The sequence below is a fragment of the Oreochromis aureus genome, linkage group 17 (genome assembly GCF_013358895.1).
Source record: "Oreochromis aureus strain Israel breed Guangdong linkage group 17, ZZ_aureus, whole genome shotgun sequence".
NCBI classification, from domain to species: Eukaryota; Metazoa; Chordata; class Actinopteri; order Cichliformes; family Cichlidae; genus Oreochromis; species Oreochromis aureus.
In genome coordinates, this window is record NC_052958.1 from 33,124,201 (window position 1) to 33,148,945 (window position 24,745).

The following is a 24,745-nucleotide window of genomic DNA, read 5'->3' on the forward strand; positions in this document are numbered from 1 at the left end:
CTGTATTAATTGAGGCTATTTGCCAGTACGCGACTGGTTTATTAACAATCACTGTCTTCCAATGACGGATAGTTGACAGTGGAGGTTTACAACCGCCCTCCTGCAAACGTCACCTCAAGAACTTTTTAGCGACGTGATTGGTCAGGTTACAGTACCACTGCCAAATATTTCCCATGACACTTGAAGGCAGCAACCGTGGAATCCTAATTGGAGTCAGATTTTGAGCTCGAGGAGTGGCTTCGACTTGTGCTTCCCGAGACACCAGAGTCATCTTCCTCCCAGATGGACGAGTGAGTAGTAACGCTACTGTAAACAACCCGGTGGAAAACAAAACAAACACTTTCGAAGATTTTTGACTTGACTTTACTATTTTCTTTACCGAGCTGGAGCCATGTTTGTGGTGTATTCGCGGACTTCACTTTGAGGTAGGTGAAAGAAACATCTGGGAAGTTTTGGTGTCGTTTGGTCGTTGTGGTTCATTTCTAGAAACAGTCGTTTACACATTTAAGGTAGCTTTATTCTCTGTGAGAACTTCATACGTTTGGACTGTATTAACGATGTCACAATAGCTTCTACAACAAGTGACACCGTCTGCCGTTCAGTCAGACAGGGGGCATGTGAGGGCTTGCTCATGTTTAACTGACTCATTTCCAGCTTTCTAATACAGAATTTCCTAAACATGACCAAGGCTGTGTCATAAGTTTAGGGAAGAAATGTAGCGCGAGCCAGTACACGGACCAAACAAATGGTAACTTTAGGTCTTAAATCTTAGCGCAAAAAAAAAAATAATACAATTTTTTTTTTTAAAAAAGCCCAACAGCAACAAAAATAAGTTTTGTTTTGTTTTTTAAGTACTGTATTGCTACAGCTTTGGCTACATGGTGAAACCCACTCAACTAGTTTAACATAAACAGTAATTACAGGGCAGGCAGCAGTTATGATGTTGAAGCTCAGTTTGCCATTTAAATAGGCTGCGACCCATTTTCCCATGTAGGGCTGGGTTTAAGTCTCTAATGATGGTTTCTGGTGAGCTTTCTTCAGGGGAAAAAGAAAGAAAGAAGCTGTTAGCACTTCAGAGAGCATCACTTAATTGGAGAGAGATTGGCTGGGCGTATTTCTATGGAAATTATTTTTGGATGTCACTTTGGGCCCTTTTTTTTTCGTTTTCTTTTTTAATGCATGGGTGAGTAAGAGGCTTCCAAAGAGCAGTGCTGGGGTGGTGCTTTCGTTTGTAGTTGTCCATACTTTCTGTGCAAAAGGAAAGTGGAGCAACAGCATTTTTTTTTATTTTTTTTTCTTAATGCAGCGAAATGAGGAGGATTTGTTGTGTCAGCTTTTTTTTGTATTATGGGAAATTAAGAGCAGTGGCCTTTTTTTCAGGATGTTTAAAAAAAATATTTATCCCTGGATCTTCAGCAGAGAGCTGTGATTAAAGGCTAAGGAGCTGCTGCAGGACTGCACATTGCTCTTATAATTCTTCAGAATTATCAGAATTCATATTTAAATCAGCATTTGACAAATGAGATCTATATTTAGGCCAAATTGGAGGAGAAAGTGAAAGAAAACTGGACTTATTTGGCAGCTCATTGTGATCAGTTTTGGTTTTACTGTGCCGCAGTTCCTCCTGATTGTCATTTACTGTAATGGAACATTCCACATGTATAGTGCTTGATCTGGAATGTTTTTCAGTGAGCTGATTTTTTTTTTTTTTTTTTTTTTTTTTTTTTTCATCATTCTAATCTCAAGAAAATCCGGTGGCTTTTTTTCACCCCCTCTTCTTTTAAGCTTTAAAAAGTAAAGTCTCAGTTTGACAGGTATTGCTAAAAGTGCGACGCAGAACCTAACCGACTTTTGATTGTTGCCAGACGTCATGGTCCCTGCATCGGAAACGGCTTTCCTTTTGGGATCCGTGTGCACTGCAACACTGTCAAAACTTTAGAGAGCATGATGATGCTTTCACCCAAAAAAAAGAGGAAAAAAAGAAAAATGGTGCTGTCAGCTGGAGTGCCTTCTCTGAAAACAGTTCAGTCAGTGAATGAGGTCATAGGATAAATGGATCCATTCAGGCCAACAGGGAGGCAAACAAGCCTAGTACAGCTCAGTGCTGAGGTATGTGCAAAATAAGTCAAAAATCAAGAAAGAGAGCATCAACGGCAGCATGATCAGAAACACAGGAGGTGTGAAACTAGTAGTTGAATTTCGAGTTTCTGTTTGGACACGGTCTTGGGAACTAGGCATGAGGAACATGAGCTCTTGCTCATTGCTTTGAATGTAAAGGGATTTTTCTTGGCATACGATTGACACTGAGTAGTCAGGTGAACATCATTTTGAATGCAGTAGCATGCCCATTCATTGTGTGCACGTTCACAAATCCCCAGTCATTTTTTTTTTTTTTTTTTTTTTTTTTTTTTTTTTTTAAGCATAAAAATCAAAGAGCATGCCACAGAGCAGTGGTACCCAATGCAAGCTCTTCCCCTTTGAGAAAGTTTCTGTGTATTCTGTTTATTTACCACATATTGCAACTTTAGGAGAGATCGCTATTGCTTTGAACAAGCATGTGAACTGACAGCTCCCACAGAACTCCTGGCAGCATGTGCAGCAATGAAAATAATTAAATTATAAAGCTCTGCTGATTCAATTGTCTCCCCATCTGTGTCTCGTCAAACGCCTTTGATTGATTGTGTTAGTTTTTCCTTGTGAGTTGGTTTTTGTTTTTGTTTTTTTCTTTACATGTGTCCATGAAAGTGAGTGTTTTCTCTTCCACCTCAGCTCTGGTTTCCAGATAAGAGGTGGGACAGAGATAGTGTAACAGCTGAACCCATGCATAGCAGCATGCGGGCGTTCTCCGTGAATCAGTTGCATGTATATTTCGTGTCAGTTAGTTCCCAGATTTTTCTTCAAAACAAAACAAAACAAGCTTGGTTCACCTTGAGCTGAGGAGTTGACAGGAATACATAATGTGGTTCAGTCTCTGGCTCCTTATAGGACTGCTTGGCTGACTGTCATGTTTGGCAGCTTTGCTCTGCAATGTGCATACGACAGAGAGCATTTACTCCATGTGCGCCTCAGGTAGGCTGCGTGTTTGCATTCACATGAACTGTGGCATGCTTTTGTGCTGTTCTCTCTGAATATAAAATCTGAGAGGTTAGAAGAACACGACTGAAGATACTTTGAATAATCCACATTATTTGGCGTGGAGTGATAAGAGCTGAAAATCTGAATGCTGACATGCATAAGAGCTTCCATATTAAATGGCACAATTATCTCAAATTGAGGTTACAGCTAATTAGACTTTTTTCTTCCACAATAGTAGTAATAATAATACTAATTCTAATAATAATAATTACACACATTTGTATTTATCATTAGTTTATCTGCTAAGTTTGTGTCTGTGTCAGTAACATGAGACCTGATTGGCTAGCTGATGACAGATTCTGGATGGACTACAGGAGGTCCTCCTGAGCCACGGTGTAAATATTTCATGGCAGGACTAAAACAGTTGTGAGAAAATGAACCTGATTACAAAGCTGTGCTGTCATGTTGTTGACCCTGACTCATGTTTAGCTCCGCGTGTAACTGGTATAGTATATGACATATATTTTGGGAAACGGCGTAGGGTAGAGACATACTTGAGCTGCATGCACAAGCCCAGTCAAACCGGTTTACTACTGGCATATTTTCCTTTGAATGAATTCCATTCTGTGTGTTAAGCAACAGCTAGCATGCAGGTAAATAAGACAACCTGATAATGGAGATTTTCTGGTCTACTTTGAAGTCATAGTCATAGATGGGGAAGTAGCAGGAAGATGTACTATATATATATTATTCCTTCATAGCTAATTAGGAGAATTTTAATAATGCATTTTCTTGTCTAATACATTTCTACGTGCACCAGCGTTCACCTCTTTGTATAACCATTGACCTGGCTTTTGGTCAGCTGAAGTGGTAGCTTTAAAGTCACATGGCTTGCTCTAGTGTTCGTGGACAAGGGTGAGGAAATGTCCACCCCAGAGGGCACTTTGGTCCAGCCTTCTTAATTCGGACAAGTGGATTTCTTTGGATCCGCAACAGCTGAGATACGAGAAGCTTTGGTTAAGGGATTGTGAAGGGGTGTGAATTTATTTTTGGCTTTCTGTACCTAATACATCACTATGCTGTCCACTGTGGGATTTGCCAAAAGAAATCAGAGAGTCAATCTAATAAAAGATGACGCGTCTCATTAAAATGAACCCTATCGACCAGGTAAAACATTTTCATATGTTAATAGTAGAATGTGTGTACATGCAGACTGCATGCCGCAGAATGATTATTTCATGCAGAGTCGAGCAAATAGCCTTAGGGTTCACTAGAGCCACTTAAAGTGACTATAATTACCTCGCAGGTCTGGCTTAATTGGAAGTGACACATACCATCAGGTGGATTAGATGTGCAGGTTACCAATGGCTAAGTGAGAAATATAACAATCATTTGAACATGCCAGCCTTGCGGACTGCTCTAACTTAAATCATTTCAGCTCTGTAACAGCCTGCTGTTAATCCGCCTTCACCTAAACAAAAGGTCTCCCAGCCTTTCACCTGGCCATTGAGGTCGACGTGAACGCTGAGAGGATTAAGTCCTTTGTTTTGCTGCTACGAGTTAGCGGGGCGCTCGCAGGGAAGGCGGCCTATCCGTGGGGGTTTTCTTTATTTCTTTGAAATTGAGACACCGTAGCTGTGTGCGTTATGTGTATGCACGCGAAGGTAGAGAAGATAAAGGGTGCAGTGCTGAACGAGCTGGGTTTGCTCCTGAGAGTCATTGAGAAGCTTGAAATGTCTGTCGTGTCAACTTGTCTCGAGTGCATCAGAAGGGGAAGAGGCGACAGGTATGTGAGCCAGGGTATTGGATTGTCACTTGTCTTTGACCGGGAGCAGCAAAATGTCCAGTTACATGTCAGAAAGCATGTTAATATACAGGAAACACTGTGGTACTCTGAGGTCCTACATTGTACACATACATCTCAACAGCTTACAGTTACTGTTTTTGTGGAATTTAAAGTCTTCAACATATTCTTAACAATAAAGACTTTTTTTTTTTTTTTAATGCAGTAGTACTTTAGTAAGAAAAGGTTTAGTTTATTTACATTACTTTTAACCTTTTGAAAGAAAATCTCTGCTCTCTAGCTGAGATTAAATACTTCTATTCTTGTAACCAAAGCATGCTCAAGTAGCCATGGAACATTCAGAAGAGGAAATGTCTAAGTTTAGAAAGTAAATGCAGCACATCACAGATGAAGCTATATTAGTTTGTTTGTTTGTTTATTTATTTATTTATTTATTTATTTATGTATTTTTAATGAATCCTATGAAACCACATTTTGCCATTCATAAATTACTTGTTAATTCCTGAATAGAGCAAGCTAACAAACATAATAGTATTGCAGACAACACTGCAGAATGCGGTTTCATTTCCTCAGAGGGCTGAGGGGGCTGAGGGGGCGGGGGATAACTGGTATGGTCTCTTTGGGGGGATGGGGTCAACAGTGTGCAAGGGCAATTATAAACCTGTGATTGTTCAGATTAAAAAGAAATGCCTGCATGTGTGTGATTCTCTGTGGCAGGCACTAAAATTTTAACCTAGTTCATGAAGTATGTATTTATATTTCACACCAGTATTGCTTTGTTTTAATGCAGAGCAATATTGCTGTTCCTCCAAATTTGGTATCAATCAACAAGTCAAGTCATGTTAATGCTGTAGTTGTGAATCTGTTGCAGCCTTGCATGACTGGATTTGTTTTACAAATTTATCATGGATTTGCTCATGACAGATTTTTTTCCCCTCCTGGTTTTGTATCACTGACAGTTTTGAAGCTTAATAAAATAAAAGATGATTGAGAGTGCAAAAATGTTAGACCTTATTAGTTTAGCTAATGTCATGGTAAAATGTAAAGTACACGCTTTCATTTCAGGGTAAATGTGGCAGTTTAGGAGTTGGACAGGAAATGCTTGGTCCTATTTTGGAATTATAGTTCTTGGGTCTGGTTTCACAGTCTGGAGGGGTTTTTTTCTGCTTCTCATTTGGAGTTTCTTTCTTGTGTTGTGTGGGAATTTGACTGTTTAAAAAGGGATCTCCACAGTGAGCCGTGAGAGGAGTTCATGTGTTACTTGAGTGATCTAACCTTCAGGCTATTTGGCCCTGTTTCAAAACACAGATGATCTCTCCGCGGTGGCACTTTAGCGTGTTTCTTTGTAGTAAAGGACATACGTGCAATTTAAAAAGTGGTTGTTTCAGATTTTGCTGGAACAATTTGTCAATTTGTTGTTAAGTCACTTCAGAAAGGTTTTTGCTAAATGTGATCTGTTGAATAATTCAGACAACCAAAATGGAATTTTTGGCATCTTTTTTCCCCTCACTGGAAGCAGATTCTCTTAAATGATAATTTTCTGCTCTTTTACATCATTTTTGAATAGATGAATATTTTTTCTAATATGCTAGGAAATTGATGGGTTAATCAAAACCTAGTCAAGAGTAATCAGCTTTAGTAATTTGGAAGAAAAAAAATCAATACCGTACATTTGAATGGATGAGTGTGTCCACACTTATGTTCGGGACTGTGGACTTATCTAGACGTGACAAAGTATCGAGTTGTAGTTTTGTGGCTCAGCATGAGTAAGGGGTTAGGGGAGAATTATAACTGATTTGTCATCCTTCTGATTTAGTGAGGTATTTCAACCTTGTGATTAAACACTCTGAATTCTCGCCTGGTCCCGCCTCCCTGCAGGATGGAGTCATCATGTCTGGACCTGGCTCTGGAAGGTGAGCGGCTCTGTAAGACCGGGGACTACCGAGCGGGTGTGTCCTTCTTTGAGTCTGCCATCCAGGTTGGAACAGAGGACCTCCAGATCCTCAGTGCCATCTATAGCCAGCTGGGAAATGCCTACTTTCACCTTCAAGAGTATAATAAAGCTCTGGAATACCATCGGCATGACCTCACACTCACCAGGTGAACATTTTTACAATATGGTTGTTAAACAAATCATCCAAATGTCTTCATTTTTAAGTCTTTTGAGTTGATTGTTCAACTGTTTTGACCTTGGTCAGCCTACACACACACACACACGCACGCACGTATAGTCTAACAATACATTCAGGATTAAGTGCTACAACTTTTTTTTAATCACTATATCTCCCCTCCTTGATTAAACTGCTAAACTAGACTCCAGCGTATTACCGCTTGCAGCTGCAAATTACTTTCTTGCCTCTTGTGTTTTCCATCTAATACGCATAAGGAATACACTGATATTCCAATCTAATTATTTCCTAATGCTTTTTTTTTTTTTTTTTTTTTTTAAATCTTCATTATAATCCCAGAACAATTGGAGATGAAGTTGGAGAGGCCAAAGCCAGCGGTAACCTTGGAAACACATTAAAGCTTTTAGGACGGTATGATGAAGCAGTGGTTTGCTGCCAAAGACATTTGGAAATCACAAGAGCCATATATGATAAGGTGGGTAATGTTTTATTTATTATTTCAATACAAGTGGAGCATCCCCCAGCTGTTTTTGTTTTTTGTTTTTTTTTGTTAGCAACATAAGATTAAATTATTTTTCACTGTTTTGTCAATAAACATTTTAGTCTGTGACTAAAATGCTCATATACTTTGATTAGAATAAATAGATCCACATTTGTTACAACTGTACCATGTAACGTGCTGTGGAGCCACAGAACGAGCACACGTGACGACTGCATAGACTCGGTGTACCAGCATCTAGAATAGTTCTGCAGTCTGCATGCAAGCACCAAAGTCTGGTGTCTGTGTATTTTAAGTATGTAATTACAGCGCCGGTCACTCTGGTTTCCGTCTGTGAAAATTTGTTGTGCGTGTTGTAGGTTGGGCAGGCTCGAGCGCTGTATAATTTCGGAAACGTTTACCACGCCAAGGGCAAGAGCATCTGCTGGAGTGGAGCAGAGCCAGGAGAGTTTTCAGAGGAGGCAAGGATAGCCCTGAGGAAAGCTGCGCAGTACTACGAGTAAGTTGGCATCACTGTTTACCTCTAGCATTGATTTTGCTTTGTTTACTGCAAAGGTCCCGATGAGATATGACTAAGACGCTGAACTGTGCCACGGTTGGAAGTTACTTAAAAAATGATCTTGCCAGAATGGATTAGATATAGAGCTTAAGACAGCTCTGAGGTGCGAGGGTGGTGTATGGTGTTTGTAATGAAGTTGTTTAATAATCATTTCCATTGCCTCACATTTCACTGACTAACATCAATGTCTTTGCATCAGTGGCAGGCAATTTTTTTTTTTTTTTTTTTTTTTTTTTTTATATGACTGAACAGTTTTGAGTGGCATAGAAACTGTTGTCCCATGCAGCTGTAACCAAAATTGTCATTTTTGATTGTTTGCTGTTATTTCATTATGCAATGACCACCATGCGCAAGCAGACAAAGGTGATTTGTAGAAAAAATGGTATGTAATCTTCCACTGATCCATTCAACTGATTTAAAGAAAACACAAAAAATAAACTGTTGCTAAAGTTAATTCTTAAGTTGTTAAATTGTGGTAAATTGATTTAAAAAAAAAAAAAAAAAGAAAGAAAGAAAAAGAAACTGCTCATGTACTTTGATTGGAACAAATTTGGGTGGTTGTGCTGTCAAGATCTAGGTCATAAGATGGTCCGTCAAGAGTATTTAAGAAAAGGAAAAAAAAAAAGTAGCAGACAAGCTCTGATTGGCATTAAACCCAAGTCCAAGAAAACAGCCATGTCTTTCTGCCATAGTTTTCGATTATAAGTGAGCATCTTCTTGTTATTGTGAACAAAGAGCAAACCTGCACCTGGTGACGGAGCTAGGCGATCGAGCGGCCCAGGGTCGTACCTACGGGAACCTTGGAAACACTTACTATCTGCTAGGAGACTTTGAGAACGCAGTAGCTGCACATGAAAAGGTAGGTGCTAAAGTACTCACAACGCTCTTTGATGCTTGTTTAGGAGCTTGGCCAGTATTGTTATGATGCTTAACTCTTTCTTTAATAAGATAAGAGTAACATGTACCCTTTTTTTTTATTCGATAGCGCCTTCTCATTGCTAAGGAGTTTGGGGATAGGTCTGCTGAGAGGAGGGCCCACTGCAACCTTGGCAATGCACACATATTCCTCAAACAGTTTGACGTGGCGGCTGGTCATTACAAGTGAGGCTCATCATCTTTCTCACCTCATTTGTGGCATGACGGAAAGAAAAGTCTGCTGAAAGCACAGTTTTTACTTTTAGGGCTTCTCTTTGTTCTCCTCTTTGTACCATAAATGCTACATTAAAACCTTTTACACATGAACAGACAGCTATAAACGAGTTAGGTTTAATCTGATTCTTGTTCTCTAAGTGATTTACACTGGAGGATGAGTTCATCCCAGCAGCTTAGGAGGACTTTTTTGGCTGCACTTCCTCCCTAGTTTTTATGAGCAGCATAGTATTAATGACTTACATACAGGAACACTGTCAAATGTTGTAACTTCTCAGGCTGTCAGTCTGTCATTCCAGGACTTCCTTGACATAGATGTCCTTGGAAAATGAGAACAAAGAACAGAAAAGAGCAGATAACAATCATTCTCCTGCACCCGCCCTAGACATTCTTTGACCTTCCTCCCCTTCTCTTTCACCCTCAGGAGGACTCTGCAGCTGGCCAGGCTTTTGAAGGACAGAGCAGTGGAGGCTCAGGCCTGTTACAGTCTGGGAAACACCTACACGCTACTGCAGGACTATGAGAGAGCTATTGATTACCACCTCAAACATCTGGTCATTGCTCAGGATCTCAGCGACCGGTATACCACTGAAAGCCTTTTGTTGTTGTCAGCTTTGCTGCCAAACTGTCCTCAGAAGTGTAATCAGATTGTGCACTTAACATGTGGGTGGCCGCTGTGGTGTTAAAACAAACATCCAAAAACAAAAAGTCCCAAGGAGCAGCATTAACAGTCATTTCATGTTGTAATTGGTTATAAGTGTTTATAGATGAGCTTTATATAAAGGCTGTGCAGGATATTTGGGAACAATGGTTATTTTATAATGTGGAAATGTGTGTTTTTTGTTCTTTTTTTTGAGGGGGGGATAGTTTTCTTTTTAGTCTTTTGAAAAGATGTAAAAGGTTTAAAATGGGCGGTGCTGAGTAAATCTTGTAGAATGTTTTTTTGTTTTGTTTTTTTTAAACTAGCTGTTGTTTATATGTATAGATTTTAGCAAATCGTGGCAAGCATGAAAATGTTAAATACCACCTATTGTTGTGAAATACACATGACCTAATTTTAGTCTCAGCTGTTGTAATTGCAGTGTGTGACAATTTGATGTATGACTACACCGTTCTTGCATAATTTCACATGAAGTTGCTCAGACTGCTCTGTCTTGCTGCAGCGTCGGTGAAGGAAGAGCTTACTGGAGTCTAGGAAATGCCCACACAGCCCTGGGGAATCATGAGCAAGCCATGCAGTTTGCTGAAAAACATCTAGAAATTGCCAAAGAGGTGACTGTTTACAGTTTTCCTGCTCTTTTAGGAGTCTAGTCAGTAGCTTTATCGGGCCACACCTCCATCTGCTGGTTGTGTAGGGAACAACAGGAAATAATTGTATATGTATTTGTAAAGCCAGTTGTATAAATATTGCTCCTTCATATGCTCACAGTAAACTGTAATGTTGTCACTGGTGCAGACTGGAGATAAAAGTAGCGAGGCGACTGCCAGGATGAACTTGTCAGACCTACGGTTGGCTGTAGGCCTCAAGTCCAACCCAAACTTTCATCCCTACCTCTTCGGCAACACCAATGCAAATAGCTCTACTCTGACAGAAGGCTACCAGGGTTACCCCAGCATACCAGGTAAATCAGGACTTTGTGAACCAATTCATTTTTACACTTCTGCATGTGTGTAAATGCGCATGAACAAGAGTCAAGTCCTCTTTAACACCAAACCCATGCTGTTAAGATTCAGAAATCCATTTGCTTGTGTCCTGTAGCTTTATGCTGTGATGCTTTGCTGAATCATTGTTTTCCCAGGAATGTGGCCACACTGGCTAATTTTTTATTTTTGTTTCAGGGACCAAGTATGCATCCTTGAACAGAAGTAGAGAAGAAAACTTGGATTACAGACCAATTTCCCCCAAAAGTCAAAGGGGAGATTTGCCGGCACACCCGGTACGTAAAAATAACTGTGCTCAGTCTTATTTCAAAACTGGCCATATCAAATGAAATGGTCCAAACTCCTGAGCTTTAAATTAGGCTAGCCAAATTTTTAGTTTTAGTTTTACTATTTTCACTATTTTTAGGAGGCAAAGTGGAACAGAGTAAAAAAAACAACAAAAAAACAAAAACAAAAAAAAAACAGCTGTGCTGACAATGAAAACCCATTAAATACAAAAAGAGTTAATTTTACATGAAAAATGCTCTGCAAAGAATGGTACTTTCCGCTCTGTTCACCCAGCCTGTGGTAGGTAAAGAAAAATAGACTGATCTTGTAATTCTGTCAGTAAGAAAGTTGTGTGTTCTGTGTGTTTTTATATATACAGGACTGGGGGGAAGATGCGTTCTCTGGGTCTTCAAAAAACAACTCAGTCAAGGCTTCCAGTAAGCTTTTCCCCTTCCCCTGGACAAAAAGCAAAAAGCAGAAGGATGACAAATCCTCTCCTGAAGACCAGCGCAAAACCTGCACCAAGGACACGGAGCCTGAGCTGGAAGCACCAGTGCCTCCGAAGGTATGTGTAAGTTAAAGCAGGCAAAAAAACGTAACCCACTCAAAACATTCTTGGAATCCTCGCTGGGCTTCTGGTCAGTGATGATTCAGCCTAAAAGTTAAAAGTGAGCATGTAGCCTGTGACACAACCTCACGCAGATGCCTTCCCACAAAAAGTGTTAATGCTGTGGGAGGAAGAGTTTCGGTGTAGCAGCATGGAGTCATAGTTTCTGACGTGTGCTCGTTGTTGTTTTTCTTCCTACTGCTTCCAAGAACTTCCTTAAAGGGAAGCAGTTTGTCTGTACAATACAGAGTCTGTTAAAATACAGGCTGTTTCAGAATTAAGAGAATTTGTAGCGAAACGTAACACTTGTAGTAATAAACTATAAACTAGTAAGCTTTTGTCCTCTGTGCCTGCAGCTGTCTTGGAGTATGTTGATGTGTTATTATGAGAAAATATACAAATATTAATAAAGAAAAACAAGAAAAAATGATAAGAAAAATTGCTACACAGAAACAAGTTTTTCAGTAGTGTCTGAAGTCTTTGTTTCCCTGATGAAACATAGTAATAAATAGAAATTAAATAATCTTCTTGTTGTCCCCATGTTGACTGCACACAATTTTATTGTTCTGTAAGCGTTAATAAATGATCCTTAAAGAGGACACCTAATTGTACTTGCTGACCTTGTATCAAATTTGCACATAGATCAAATCATTAGTAGAGCTTATATATTTATTCTTCACTTGCTCTCTGACAGTTAAAACACCACCAAAGCTGCAGCTGAAAGGGTTAGGCGATCCCGTTTGAATAAGGGAGCAACTGAACATGGCTTACTGACTAGACTGCTTTTTTTTTTTTTTTTTTTTTCTCCTGTCACACACACTCACATCGCTGTATTACATACTATCTATATTGTTTGTTTAGCCTGTTCACATTTTACAGTGTTGGCTTTCTTTGTAAAAAAAAATCATCCCACTCTGCTGCTAGTACAATTATCCCAAGTTGTGATTGGTCAGATGCTACTAACAGCACTTTTATTGGGAAACCCTGGGCTAACTTGATGAGTTTATAACCAGCTTTATGTAACTGCTTATCTTGATTCAAAGATATCCTAAGTATGTTGAACTCGCTTTAGAGTACAGGACCCTCGCCAGATCAGATTAGATGTGCTTTCTTCTGCACCTCATCTATTGCAAACCAGGTTATATTCAGTTTGAGTATTTTTAAATCATCTGTAACAGGGGGAAAAAGTGCCACTTGTTTACCATTTCTTTTCCTAATTATATTATTTATAATTATTATTTATTTATTATTCCTAATTGAATTATTATACACCCAAATTCCATTGGGTAGATTCATCGAGAAGAGCAACCTCTGCTAACTCAAACATGTGAAGCTACCTGCTGTGGTTACCCCTTGTGACAAGAGAGCAGCCGGAAGTAGCGCAGTGTTAAGAGAATCTGTTGTATATTCAACTGCATCGCAGTTACAGTGTAACAAACTGTGTGCACTGGATGAAGAAAGGCTGTGTTAACAAAGGAAGTCAAAAACCACTCAGGATACTTATAATCATATCTTATTGTATTCATAGCTGTTTACATTATACTGATGCATAAGTATCAGCAAACATCTCCACTCTCCGCCAGAATGTAAAGATTACTCTCTTGTATTCCCACATTTACCTTTTAGTCACTTTTGCCTCTAAAATGTTGGAAAATAGAGAAAGCGTTCATCAAAATTTCCCAGAACACAAATGGCATCTTTATTAAAATGATTTAATTTTCTGTCAAAGGTCAAATTAACTAATTGTTTTAGCTTTACTGTTTTGTTTGTTTAAGCTGTTCTGAGTACCTCTGTTATCTGGAGCTTTTTCTGTTGTTATTAAACCTGCTTCATTATTTATTTATGGACTTTTATTGTTTTTGTAGCCAGAAACACGGGACACTATCGGCGAGGACAGCTTTTTCGACGTCATCTCTCGTTTCCAGGGCAACAGACTGGACGACCAAAGGTGTACACTGGATGGCAACAGCCATCTCCCTGCCCATCCCTCTCCCTCCTCCGTCCCACCTGTAGCTGAAAAGAAATGTGAGTCAGTCTTGTGTCCTTACTGGTGTTCACGCCATATCTAAAAAGGTGCCAAGTAATATACGAGTGAACTACAAAGAAGGCACTCCCAGTCCTGGCGTATTATGGTGTGAACGTCACAGAATTGTCCTTTTACATGTTGAATGTTGCTTTTCCTCATGGCAGAGATGACCTTAAGTGATTCTCCACCCACAAAGCTATATTTGTGGTTTCATCCTTCAATGTTTATGAGCCTTTTTGTTATCATTGCGCTCGTCTGTAACGGCCATGAGTCCCAGCTTATCACACCCGTCAGTCTCTATGAAGGGCAAATTCTTTTCAGCCAGCTTTCAAACCTCTGAGGACAATTCATTTTGGGTGGAGGATTGCTTTAAGATACTGCCCTCTTTTGACGTGTACAAAGTCAGGATTAAATGTTGGGTTGAGTAGCTAATGGCCCAACTCACAGTTAACCAGTGCAGGCGTAATTCACTTCCATTTGTTACTCACACACATAATAATTATGTCTGTTTGTAGCTGTTTCAGAGCACGAACGACTATACCAGGATCCTGGTCATTTCCTGGAGCTGCTGGCCAGCTCCCAAGCCCGCCGTCTGGACGACCAACGGGTCAGCATGACCCCTTTTCCTGGCTTGCGTGTCAACACCTCCAACCAGCCTTGTACACCCTCCACCTCCAACACAGATCAAGTCCAGTCACAAGGTAAAGAATGCAAGGAAAAGCCCATTTTTATCCTTTCATTACTCCCCCATAATATCACGTAAAGTGTTTCTGGTTTTCTCTCTAGTCCCAGTCCCCACTGCAAATACTACTCGCACACCCTCCCTGTACGGTCGTCTCGAGGCCAGTTCTGAGCAGCCCGAGGGGGATGATGTCTTCTTCGACATGTTAGTCAAGTGCCAGGTAAAGAAAATTAATTGCATCACGTCCTGCCTTGTACATAACTCTTATTAAGAATCTGTGCCCTTAAAGTTTTCCATGTGATAACACTTAGATTCTGGGTCCATGAATTTAGGTCCCAGGAAGTAGCTTCAATAATTTGAACATGGTTGGACAATTCAGGATTATTCATATTAAACAAGAGACCTCAAACCCTGCTGTACACTGTCTTCTCATACTGAATGTGCTCCAGGTTAAACAAGGCATTACCATTTTACTGAAAGTGCAGTGCAGTCCTTCTTAATTGGCACCATATTACCCAGTTTATTCCAGGGAATGTCCAAGACAAAAAGGGACTCATGTACTTTTCAACCAAGTTGGGTATTTGAAAAGTGAGTTAATGTCTAGGTCTGATAGGCAGTTTAATGCAGTCAAGTGAGAATTTTCATGGGCTGTGGCGTGGCAGGCCTCCCGGCTGTAACCTTCGAGATGACAAACTTGGTCATTCAATGTTTATACTAGACTAGATGCAGGCTACAATGGGTAGTTTACAGTACTGTGGTACAGTTTCCAGTCATGGTCTATGTTGCACTGATGCACAGGTGGTGCATTGCTAGGTTAGGTTCTGAGTAGCACCACAGTCACCTTATAGGAGAGAGACATGATGATGGTAAAAGTGTAACTTTCAGGAGAGAAAGCTTTTAAAACCTTATTAGTGTTTCTGATTAGATTTGAGCTGATATTCTGCACAAGCAGCTTTTATGTCATGTTGACCATTGAAATTAAAGTTAACAGACATTGTTTCAACATTACCGCCTAGATGTGTTTCTATGTAGCGATTGAGTAACAGGATTTACTGAGAAGGACATTGGCAGGAGTCGTCAATTTAAGCTGATGATGTTCTTTAGTAACATCTTATATTTTTATGCATGCTATATTCTAGCTGGGGAGTTGGAAAGGAGCCATAAAGGTGTATGTAAGCTCCGCTCATATACTGCAGGATCCCCGCAAAGAGCAGTAAAGAGCCGATCAAAGCACGTCCACAAGGAAAACAATTTGCTGGACCTCAGAATAGAAAATATTAGGCCACTCATTTCTAATTTTAGTCAGAGTTTCCATGCTGCACCACTACACTGGAAATGAGTTTCCTCACTTACCAATTTCTGCTTTATGCCTATTAAAGTATAATCAGAGGTTAATCAATTCTGATACGTGTAAAGCAGCACTAAACACTTCAGTTGGTATAATTTAACTCTCGATTGTGTTTTAGGGTTCCAGACTGAATGACCAGAGGTGTACTGCTCCACCATCTACAACCAAAGCATCGACTGTTCCTGATGAGGATTTTTTCAGTCTCATCCTGCGTTCCCAATCTAACAGGATGGAGGAGCAACGGGTTCCACCTCCCCCTGGAGTAAACCAGTCCAAACCAGGCTGATGTCATGGAATGAAGTAACAAGCTCTTGCGTTTTGCTTTTGGGTTTGTTTGTTTTTTGGGTTTTTTTTTTTTTTTAACATTTAAGGAGGGTTTTGTAACCCGTAGGGATTCCTGCCTTTTTGGACTGTCCTGACTGATTTCCTGTGAGATCGGGAAGAATACAAAGCAATCCTGCAAGGAAGTCAGGCTCTCAAAACTGGCATCGTGACTTAAAAATCATGTGAAATTTATGATTTCAAGACTTGGGAATTTATTTTATTGAAAGGTCACAACTTTTTTTTTTTTTTTAAATATTGGTGATGTCACTGGTTGGCTGCTTTTATAAGAGACCTCTCTACCAGTGATGTCTGTTTACTCTAGAAGTTGGCATACAGTCACTCCTACAAACAGAGGGTTGTAGTGGTCAGTGGTGGCTGGATTATGTATCCCAAAATCATAAGCCAAAAAGAAAATAATGGATTTTGGCTTCAGGTTCAAGGCTTCAAGATGGATGCCACATTCGATGAAAGGAAGATGTGTTTAAGCAGCGTGGAACAGAGTGTGTGTGTGTGTGTGTGTGGTCTGTTTACAACTTCATTAAGTGCAAGAATGGAAGATCTTTGTTTGAATTGATCTCTGACCTCTCCAGCAGTAATTTATCAAAGGAGCTCAACTCTTCTCTTGGGAAATAATCCACTGCTACAGCGCTGACTGTGGAGCCATATACAATATCTGCTTGCGGATATTGCTTTTAAAGACACAAAAGACTTGATTATTTTACTGTGTTGACAGATGTATGGGTTGTCTTATTACCATGAAATGAAATGGGATTTTTTTTTTTTTCTGAATTGTAACAAGATTTTACAGAGGATTAACTAATGTGAAGGGTAAAACGATATATAATTAGCTTTTATACTAATACCTTCTCCTGACGATGGGGAAATAAAATCATTTTATACACATTTCAACTTATTCATTGAACCTTGATTTATTACCTAGAATTTGCAACTTCCAGTATGATGTACGTGATTTAAAAACATTTTCATACAGTGTTCATAGGAAACTAGGAGAAAGGCATCACAGCGCTTCACTTCTTACCATCTGGGTTCAGTCAGGTTAAAAAAATCCCACTGTAGCTGAATATAACAGGATAAAGTGCACATTAATTATAATTTTTAATGCGTTTCCACAATGAAATCATGTCACGCCTCTGAAGTCAGCCTCTCTCGAGTTCGATACTTCCTGCATCTGAAAGGAAGGTGGGGGGAGAGTCTCTGTTACAGAAATATGACAAATTTGCACTTGCACCTCAAGTTTAATTACCAACGGACATCTTCAGCTAAGCGGTGCAATATCACCTAAAGAGCAAAGAAGTGCTTTAGAGCAGAAGTCTGGATTTACCTGTTGATGAAGCAGTTTAGGAAACAGCTGTTGTTCTTGTCAAGTCTGTACACCCCAGAGTTTGGCAGATCTTTACATTCTGACAAGAATTTCTGCAGCTCTGATGTTGGGGTTCCACTCTGCTGCTGTTGCTAAATGATGCAAGTCGGAGAGTGACAGTAAATACAGAGTGTGCTTGTTAAGCGTTTCAGACACCATTTCAACTATTAAGGCTTTCTTAGAAACCTTTTGTTAGACCTGTGCTTAAAACTTTCTTCTGCAGCATTCAAAGCAGACTGTGCATTTAAAAAACACAAAAACTAATGACCAAGTCAGTAGAAAGGTGGCTATACCTTGATGGTGTCATAGGTGTCAGTGATGAGAGTGATGAAAAGGCTGAGGATCATGTAGATAAAGAGTGACACGAAGGTGTAGAGGTAGACTCTGCTGAACATCCACACCAGGCTGTTCTTCTGCTTCATGTTCTTAAAAGTGGAAAACATGTCGTCTCCATTGATCAGCGAGAACAGACACTCTGACACAGTGTTCAACGTCCGGAACTGCAAAGACATTTACAGAGCACGTTAATTTATTTTTTTTTTCACTGCATTGATTAAAAAAAAATCATTTGGCCTCAGTAAAGTAAAGGCCTTTTTTGTGTTAATTACAATGCTTGTTACCTTCTCGTGATACGGGCCTAAGACAATCCAGCCACAAAAACAGTAACTCAGGTAGATGATTCCCGCGCAGCAGATGAAACGAATAACATTTGGGAAAGCTGCCCGGAGTGTCAGGATGAGGATCTGGAAATGAACACATGTGCAAAAGTGTGTGAATCATTCTCTCTTTGAGAATACCTTTAAGCTTACTGGGTCTGGTTTTCCCACAACTAGCCATTCAGAGACCTGAAAGTATTCTGAGGTCCTATTAGTCTTTCACACACTGCCATTATGCACAAAGACAATAAGAAAAGCTTCTTTTCAGACCTATGAACAAATGTTTCTAATAGTTTAATTCTTTCTAATGAATAAACAAGGATTTTATACATGTTTAATCATGTCTGGAGGAGATCTATTAAAGCACTAAAATAACTACTACTGTTTGACAGATTTACATTATACTTCTTGAAGTATCCCATATATCGGATCACCCCCATCCAGACAAACATGGTGCCTGTTCCAAGGAAGATGCTGCAGACATCATAGCTGGTGAGGACCTGGGAGGAAAAAAAACCATGAATGATGAACTCAAAAAAAATACTTGTAATACCAAACAGAAAATAATGACAGCTATCACAATTTAAATTACAAACTTACTAAAAATGTTATTACCTTTGTTTGGATCTCTATCTTGAGAACGGAACCAATGATGGTCAGTGTGTCGCTGACGATAATCAGGATATACCAGCCGCTCACAAACTCCAACTTGTCAGACCACAACAGCTCCTTGCCGAAGTGTTTCCTGCAGTAATGGCTGTACTCCTGTTTAAAAGAAGAAATGTGGGTTGTAATTTGAATCGCTAAAGAGAATTAATCACTACAGGTTTTTGTTTGTGATCTAAACGCAAGCACCTAAAAACTAAACAGAGTAATTAAGATCAGATGATATTAGAACTAGATATTATTAGTTCTGAGAATGAGATATTATGGTGATATATGTAGGGAGCATTTGAAGGAAATGAACAGGCGACACAGAAAGGTGGACACAATGTTCCCTTTGGTTCTTAGTTTTGGTACTGAAGAGTGGTGAGAAAAGTGTTTGTGCAGGACATTATCAAGTCAAAGTCGAGCTGAACTTTGGCCATAAGAAAATTTAATCTTCATCTTTATCATTTTCTTCAAGTCAAGCTCAGCTGTAAACCCAGCAATTCAGCTGATCTCAGTTCCAGCCCACATCAACTGATATAGCACATTTCTGCACATCCAACTGGCTATAATATACAGAGACTGCTTGTTACAGTCAGTTGGCTTAAGTGGAATTTATGGTACAGTGGGGGTAGTGTGTTCACAGTCTGGGGATGTCCTGGCTACCTGCAGAGAGCTCTGTTGTTGATGGAGGTACAGAGTATGTGGTACAACTGGTCTGTGAGCTGCTTTTGCCTGTGCTGTTGTTGGTCCGTCAGTCAGGCGCGGAAAAGAGAAAATTTTCCGCGAGCTGAAGTGTTAAAACAATGAAAAGTGCCCACTGCATCTGATAAACGCATGTACCAGCTGCTTAAAGCACAGGTGGGATTTTGGCAGAGTACATGCACGATGGGTGAACACCCCTCTCTGCTCCATGTCTGAACGGAAATGTGCATGCAGACAAACACATTTGCAGGGACTGTAAGTTCTGCTTTAACCTGTCCACAGCTACTGCGCATGTGCAACCTGCTTTGCAACCCACCTCTTATATCCTATCTCCCCCCTTTTCATCTTGCATCTGACTTAATGTTATATCCATTTTCCCCGATGACTGCTCTGCTCTGTTCTGGAGCTTTCTTTCCACTGCTCTCCTTGTCTCCGTCTTTCTGTGTCTGCTCACTGGAGGGTGGAGAGGTTGCAGAATACAGCTAGCTACTAGCTAGATACTCATTTTCCTGCGACAATAGTCATAAAGCTATATAAAAAAAACTAAAAAGAAATACTTTTTAAGTATAGACAAGTGTTACTCATCTAACCCAAAGTAAAAACTCACAACGGCAAACTCTTACCTGCTGTTATACCACAGAATAATTCTTTTTTTAATGAAAGCTGCACTAGGCTGAAAAAAAAGAAATCCTGCAGTTCTCCCCTCTCTGCCCTAAGCCCCTCCTACCAGCTGAGCACAGGCAAAAGCAAATACTTTGTATGGGCTAAGATAAGTCTGATTTGACTTCAGTAAGGATTAAAATCCCACTCACCCAGACACAAGTCCTCTGCTTAACCCACCCAACTGCTTAAGCTGCCACAACCAACTTCCTCTATAGACTTTCAGGACCCTAATCTGCTCTCTGATTGGCCAATATTACTCCCACTGGCCTCTGTTAAAAAAAAAACGGAGGCAAGTGGGAGTGAATGGTGAGTGTGTAGATCCCTTCACTTGAATTAAAATGTCTTTTTTTTCCAATGATGCCAAAAACATGTTGCCGATCCTAGTCAGGTGTAGAATCAGCTGTGAGCGTGAACACGTTTAAAAATGTTTTACACACAAGGCTTCTCTTGCACTCTTGTACACAATGAATTTAAAGGTATCAGACAATCACAGCCTGTTTTAGGTGTGAGCAAAAGAAACCACTTTGGTTTACTCACGAGCTGCAGCTGAATCCCAGTGATCACCGAGCGCATGCACAGGGCGAAGGAAATGATGCACATTATAATGATGAGGCAGTCAAACAGCACAGTCAGGTATATGCTTCTACCATCTGAAAGAGGACAGGAATTCAAAATTTTCATCAAAATTTAAAAAAGAAAATCTCCATCCAGATGATTTGTCCAAACTAGAATCTGCTCATCAAACTTACATGCTCCAGTTACTTTCCATTCCCTGCATTCATTGATGTCTACTTCGTTTTCCAAGTCAACCTTTATCTGGCCACTGTGAGCTTGGTTGTTGAAAGTGATCTGTTAACCAAACAGTCGTATTTGGAGGAGAGAAAAGAGTAAGCACTCCGGTCTTAAAGCCACACTTGATAGCCAAGCATTTACCTGCCTGGCCTCAAACATAACATTCATTATATAAACAGCAGCTGCTGTGCGCTACTAAACTGCTCTGATTTGTTTACTCAAATTAACTTCAGAAATAAAGACAGCATTCACACCGACTCTCTTCAGTTTTCTTCACTGACATTGAAAGTCGTCTTTGTGCTTTGTTTAGGTACAGAGTCGCAAGTAGTAACTGTCACGGTTAAGGGTTAGCCTTAGTGATACGACACATCAGATACGTCGTATAACTGCTAGTAAGAGTCAAAGTCTGACGTGATCCACTCATGTTCACTGAGCCATGAAGACAAGTCAAAAGACATACGATAAGAGTGAAGTCGTAGCAATCTGGCAGCTCTCGATGTCTCACTGTCTGCAAATTTATTGCCTTGAGAACAAATGTAATCTTGACAGATATTAACCTGGAAGACAGAGCAGACACATGAGCTGACAGGAGGATTTAAATGCATATACAGCAACAACAGCGAGGGAGCAAAGTCAAAGAAAACATCGAATGTGGTTTCTGTACCTTATGAAATCCAATTTAAAATGTGGAAGCGCTTCGTGTACTGGCTGGGGATAAACTCTGAGGCATTCTAGTAGAGACAGGCCACAACACAGACAGAAATTAACAAAATAAACCCATTAGACCCAATTGGATTTTTTTATTTTTCTATTGGATCCCATTGTCTATAAATTAAACAAAGTCAAATATGTTTTCCTTTTTATGCTGTTCAAAGCTTCCACTGTTTATTTCTCTAAACCACCTTCATGAGTTTGTGTCCTGGAGCTTTTCCAGCAGTGCTGAAGGAGTTACCAAAAATGCTGAGCACTTGTTGGCTGCCTTTCCTTCACTTCACGGTCCAACTCATTCCAATCCCAAACATCAGTTAGGTTTGGATTTCAGTGAAGGCCAACGGTATTGATGCAGCCCTCAATCATGGCGCCAATCGGTCAAACACTCATTACAGAGCCTGGAGGCATGCTTTTGCTGACTGAAAACAACTGATGTTTCCACTATACACTGTACTAGGGAAATACTTCAGGAGGCTGAGGTAGTCAAAGTGTTACCTTGAAAACAAAATAAGCCACCAGCAGCTCCTTGATAAATTATCCTCCATGCATTTCACCTGACCTACTGCCCATTTACTGTGCTTCTTAGACAGATAACTTCTCCTGTTATTAGTCTTTCTCAGAGGTTTTCTTGGACCAATTTGCAATTTTTGCAGGGTTCATCAACTAATCTGAGGTGCTGTTAAGTGATGAGATTACTTTAAAGGTGCAGTGTGTAAAATCTCACCACTAGATGTCAGTAGACTGCAGATTACAGTCAACTGAATTCTGTGTTCTTAGTACTTCCAATTCAAGTGCATAATCCTTGCTACGGTGGCAGCGGGAGGACAAGTGACTCTGGCTGCCATTCCTCTGTAGTAAGTGCAGTCGTTTAGTCCACTGTTTATCTTAGCTGTCAATATGTGTCAGTTATCTATTTACTCTGGAAGAAGCTTTAGTTAGTTAATTTTCTATAAGGCAAACCTAAACATCTCCAGGTAACTACTTCATGAAGCTGGTTAGTTTAAAATGAAGGCACTTTTGTGCAAAGTTTATCATTTTTGCTAACGGTGTCAACATCATCCTTTGTAGTTTCAGCACCTTACAATATAATTTTATATTATTACAAAATTTAAAAAACGAGTACTTGTTTGAGTCGCTGTGTCCAATCTTTCACTTGGCACTGTAGGCTTACGTGTAAATCAGTGTATTTTAGCAATACTGTTATGAGTCTTTCTTGTAAATAATAATCATGCTTACTGGTGTCCACATGAGCATCAATTTCAAAGGTCTCATTTGAAGGGTAGATGGTCCCGTTCCTGTAGAAATCCTGACACACTAACAGTGGGGTGTAGACACTGTCCTTTTTCTCATATTCATGATTGCCTACTGTGATGTTGTGCAGAAGCCGATACTGGAAATGAACAGTAGAAAAAGGTAGTTGACATTTTGCTAGCATTTTGCCACAGGAAGTTTATGTAACCTACATGTTGTTTAAAAACACATTTACTATATGAGCCATAATCAACACAACTAAAATACTGATTTAAGCGACGTGACCAAAGTCCAATCCCATGACAAGCTTAGCCAGTAGGACGTTTGGACATACGAGCATACAGAATTGTAAAATTCCAGCAATAATTAACAATAACTAAGGCACATGTAAAGCTGTGTTTTCAAACAACCAAAGCAAACCCATTTCACAGCTTCTTAGTTTATTTTCTTATTTATAGATAAGTTTTAGTCACCTGTTGAATGACGTACTCAATGTGATCATAAACATCCGCCTGTCTGTAAACAGCATACGGATCTATGCCTCCGTCCACATAATCTTTCAAGAAGAGGTGCTTGAATGTCATCAGATTTTCATCCTTGAAAGTGACAACCATCTGGTTGCTTAGCCCAAATAAAACCAGCTGCAGTAGGGAAAAAATTATAATATAAATCTTATAAATTATAAATCTTATGACAGTAGATCACAATAAAATGAACTGATCATAATTGCTTGGATCATGTTTGAGAATACCGTGTACCTGGATGGTAATAATGGCAATTTTGATGATCTGCAGTATGAGTTTCCATGGTTTACGTCCACGAGCGTGGTATTTCTCGCAGGGGTTCATGAAGTAGTACTTGATCTTCCTCCTGAGGCACTCCACTTTTGCCACGTCTTGCACACACTGGGGGTGCTGGTCCTCCCAAGAAGAGGGGTCATTGGTCTCATGCACGTCATACAAGTCACCGGACTCCTCCATATCTAGAATTATTGACATATGGGTGATATGCATGCAAGCTCCTTTATGAGTGTGTTTGTGTATAGTTTAGAGTTCAGTTTACACTTCAGATATATGATGAATATTTTTAATGTGCTATACGGGATTAAATGCAGATTGTAACATTTTTGTCCAGCCTAGTGCTATCCATGAAAACTTAAAAGAATTAAAACACAGTCCGGGAAATGAATACTAGTCTTGATTTTTGTTCTGTTTTGTTAATCCTTAAGAATGAAGAACAAACCAACATTCTTGCCACAAGCTGAATGCATAGCTCTGCAAGGCTGCAGTTCTTCTTTCATTTCTTTTTCACATGATTAATGACTACCCAACAGCTGACTGGGAAGGAAGGAAGAAAGGAAGGCAGTGACTTCAAGCTTACCTGTACTGCTGAATAATACAGACCAGCTCAGGTTTACAGTCATGGTCGCCTTCCAGCATTGCGGCAACATGTCAGCTATTCATTACGCCTCATGAAGGAGTTAAATCATACCCCGTAGATCCGGGAAAACAGTAAAAAATGAATCGAATAACGTACATTAACAGATACTTACCGATATCCCGAAACAGGTTAATTAACTTGTAATTGCATCCAAACGCCGCGGATCCAACGACGCGCAAAATAAATATATTCCTCTCAATTAAAAATCATAATTAAAACTGTTGTTTTGATTAGAGAATCACGAGTGACCTCACTGACTTCGACTGAACTTCTAAAGCACCAGACTTGTCTTTCCGGTAAACTCCTTTAACTATGTAAAATACCCAGGTAACTTTTAACCACTTCGCGAAGCTGGAATGTGATTAGC

At 39.8% G+C, this 24,745-nt stretch overlaps 2 protein-coding genes across 3 annotated transcripts; one reads left to right on the top strand and one right to left on the bottom strand.

Annotated features, from left to right (window-relative positions):
* The first annotated feature begins 65 nt into the window (after nt 1-65).
* Nucleotides 66-17,034, top strand: LOC116336364 (G-protein-signaling modulator 2-like). 2 transcript variants are annotated; one of them, XM_031760222.2, is made up of 16 exons: nt 66-290; nt 384-425; nt 6,758-6,979; nt 7,348-7,483; nt 7,867-8,006; nt 8,802-8,925; nt 9,052-9,167; nt 9,640-9,795; nt 10,379-10,487; nt 10,672-10,837; nt 11,055-11,152; nt 11,524-11,709; nt 13,617-13,776; nt 14,293-14,478; nt 14,564-14,679; nt 15,926-17,034. In XM_031760222.2, the coding sequence occupies exons 1-16, from the start codon at nt 283-285 to the stop codon at nt 16,091-16,093; spliced, it is 2,133 nt and encodes a 710-aa protein (XP_031616082.1). In that variant the 5' UTR covers nt 66-282; the 3' UTR covers nt 16,094-17,034. The 2 variants fall into 2 exon arrangements, with proteins under 2 accessions (XP_031616082.1, XP_039456951.1); XM_039601017.1 differs by lacking the exon at nt 384-425.
* A 7-nt stretch (nt 17,035-17,041) lies between these two features.
* Nucleotides 17,042-24,745, bottom strand: mcoln3b (mucolipin TRP cation channel 3b). The gene is made up of 14 exons (XM_031760221.2): nt 24,491-24,745; nt 23,697-23,920; nt 23,412-23,579; nt 22,924-23,077; nt 21,641-21,707; nt 21,437-21,533; nt 20,934-21,033; nt 20,722-20,834; nt 18,784-18,933; nt 18,567-18,668; nt 18,133-18,255; nt 17,806-18,012; nt 17,474-17,604; nt 17,042-17,320 (listed from the first exon to the last, which is right to left on the bottom strand). The coding sequence occupies exons 2-14, from the start codon at nt 23,916-23,918 to the stop codon at nt 17,275-17,277; spliced, it is 1,680 nt and encodes a 559-aa protein (XP_031616081.2). The 5' UTR covers nt 23,919-23,920; nt 24,491-24,745; the 3' UTR covers nt 17,042-17,274.

Bases quoted from the DNA above. Each gene is read 5' to 3' on its own strand.
- LOC116336364 (XM_031760222.2), top strand. The intron at 11,153-11,523 runs GTACGTAAAAAT...TTATATATACAG, and splicing joins GAGATTTGCCGGCACACCCG to GACTGGGGGGAAGATGCGTT. The intron at 14,680-15,925 runs GTAAAGAAAATT...ATTGTGTTTTAG, and splicing joins ACATGTTAGTCAAGTGCCAG to GGTTCCAGACTGAATGACCA.
- mcoln3b (XM_031760221.2), bottom strand. From the start codon at position 23,918: ATGGAGGAGTCCGGTGACTTGTATGACGTGCATGAGACCAATGACCCC. The intron at 21,708-22,923 runs GTAAGCATGATT...TGTCTCTACTAG, and splicing joins TGATGCTCATGTGGACACCA to AATGCCTCAGAGTTTATCCC. The intron at 18,256-18,566 runs GTAAATCTGTCA...GTTCATTTCCAG, and splicing joins GATACTTCAAGAAGTATAAT to ATCCTCATCCTGACACTCCG.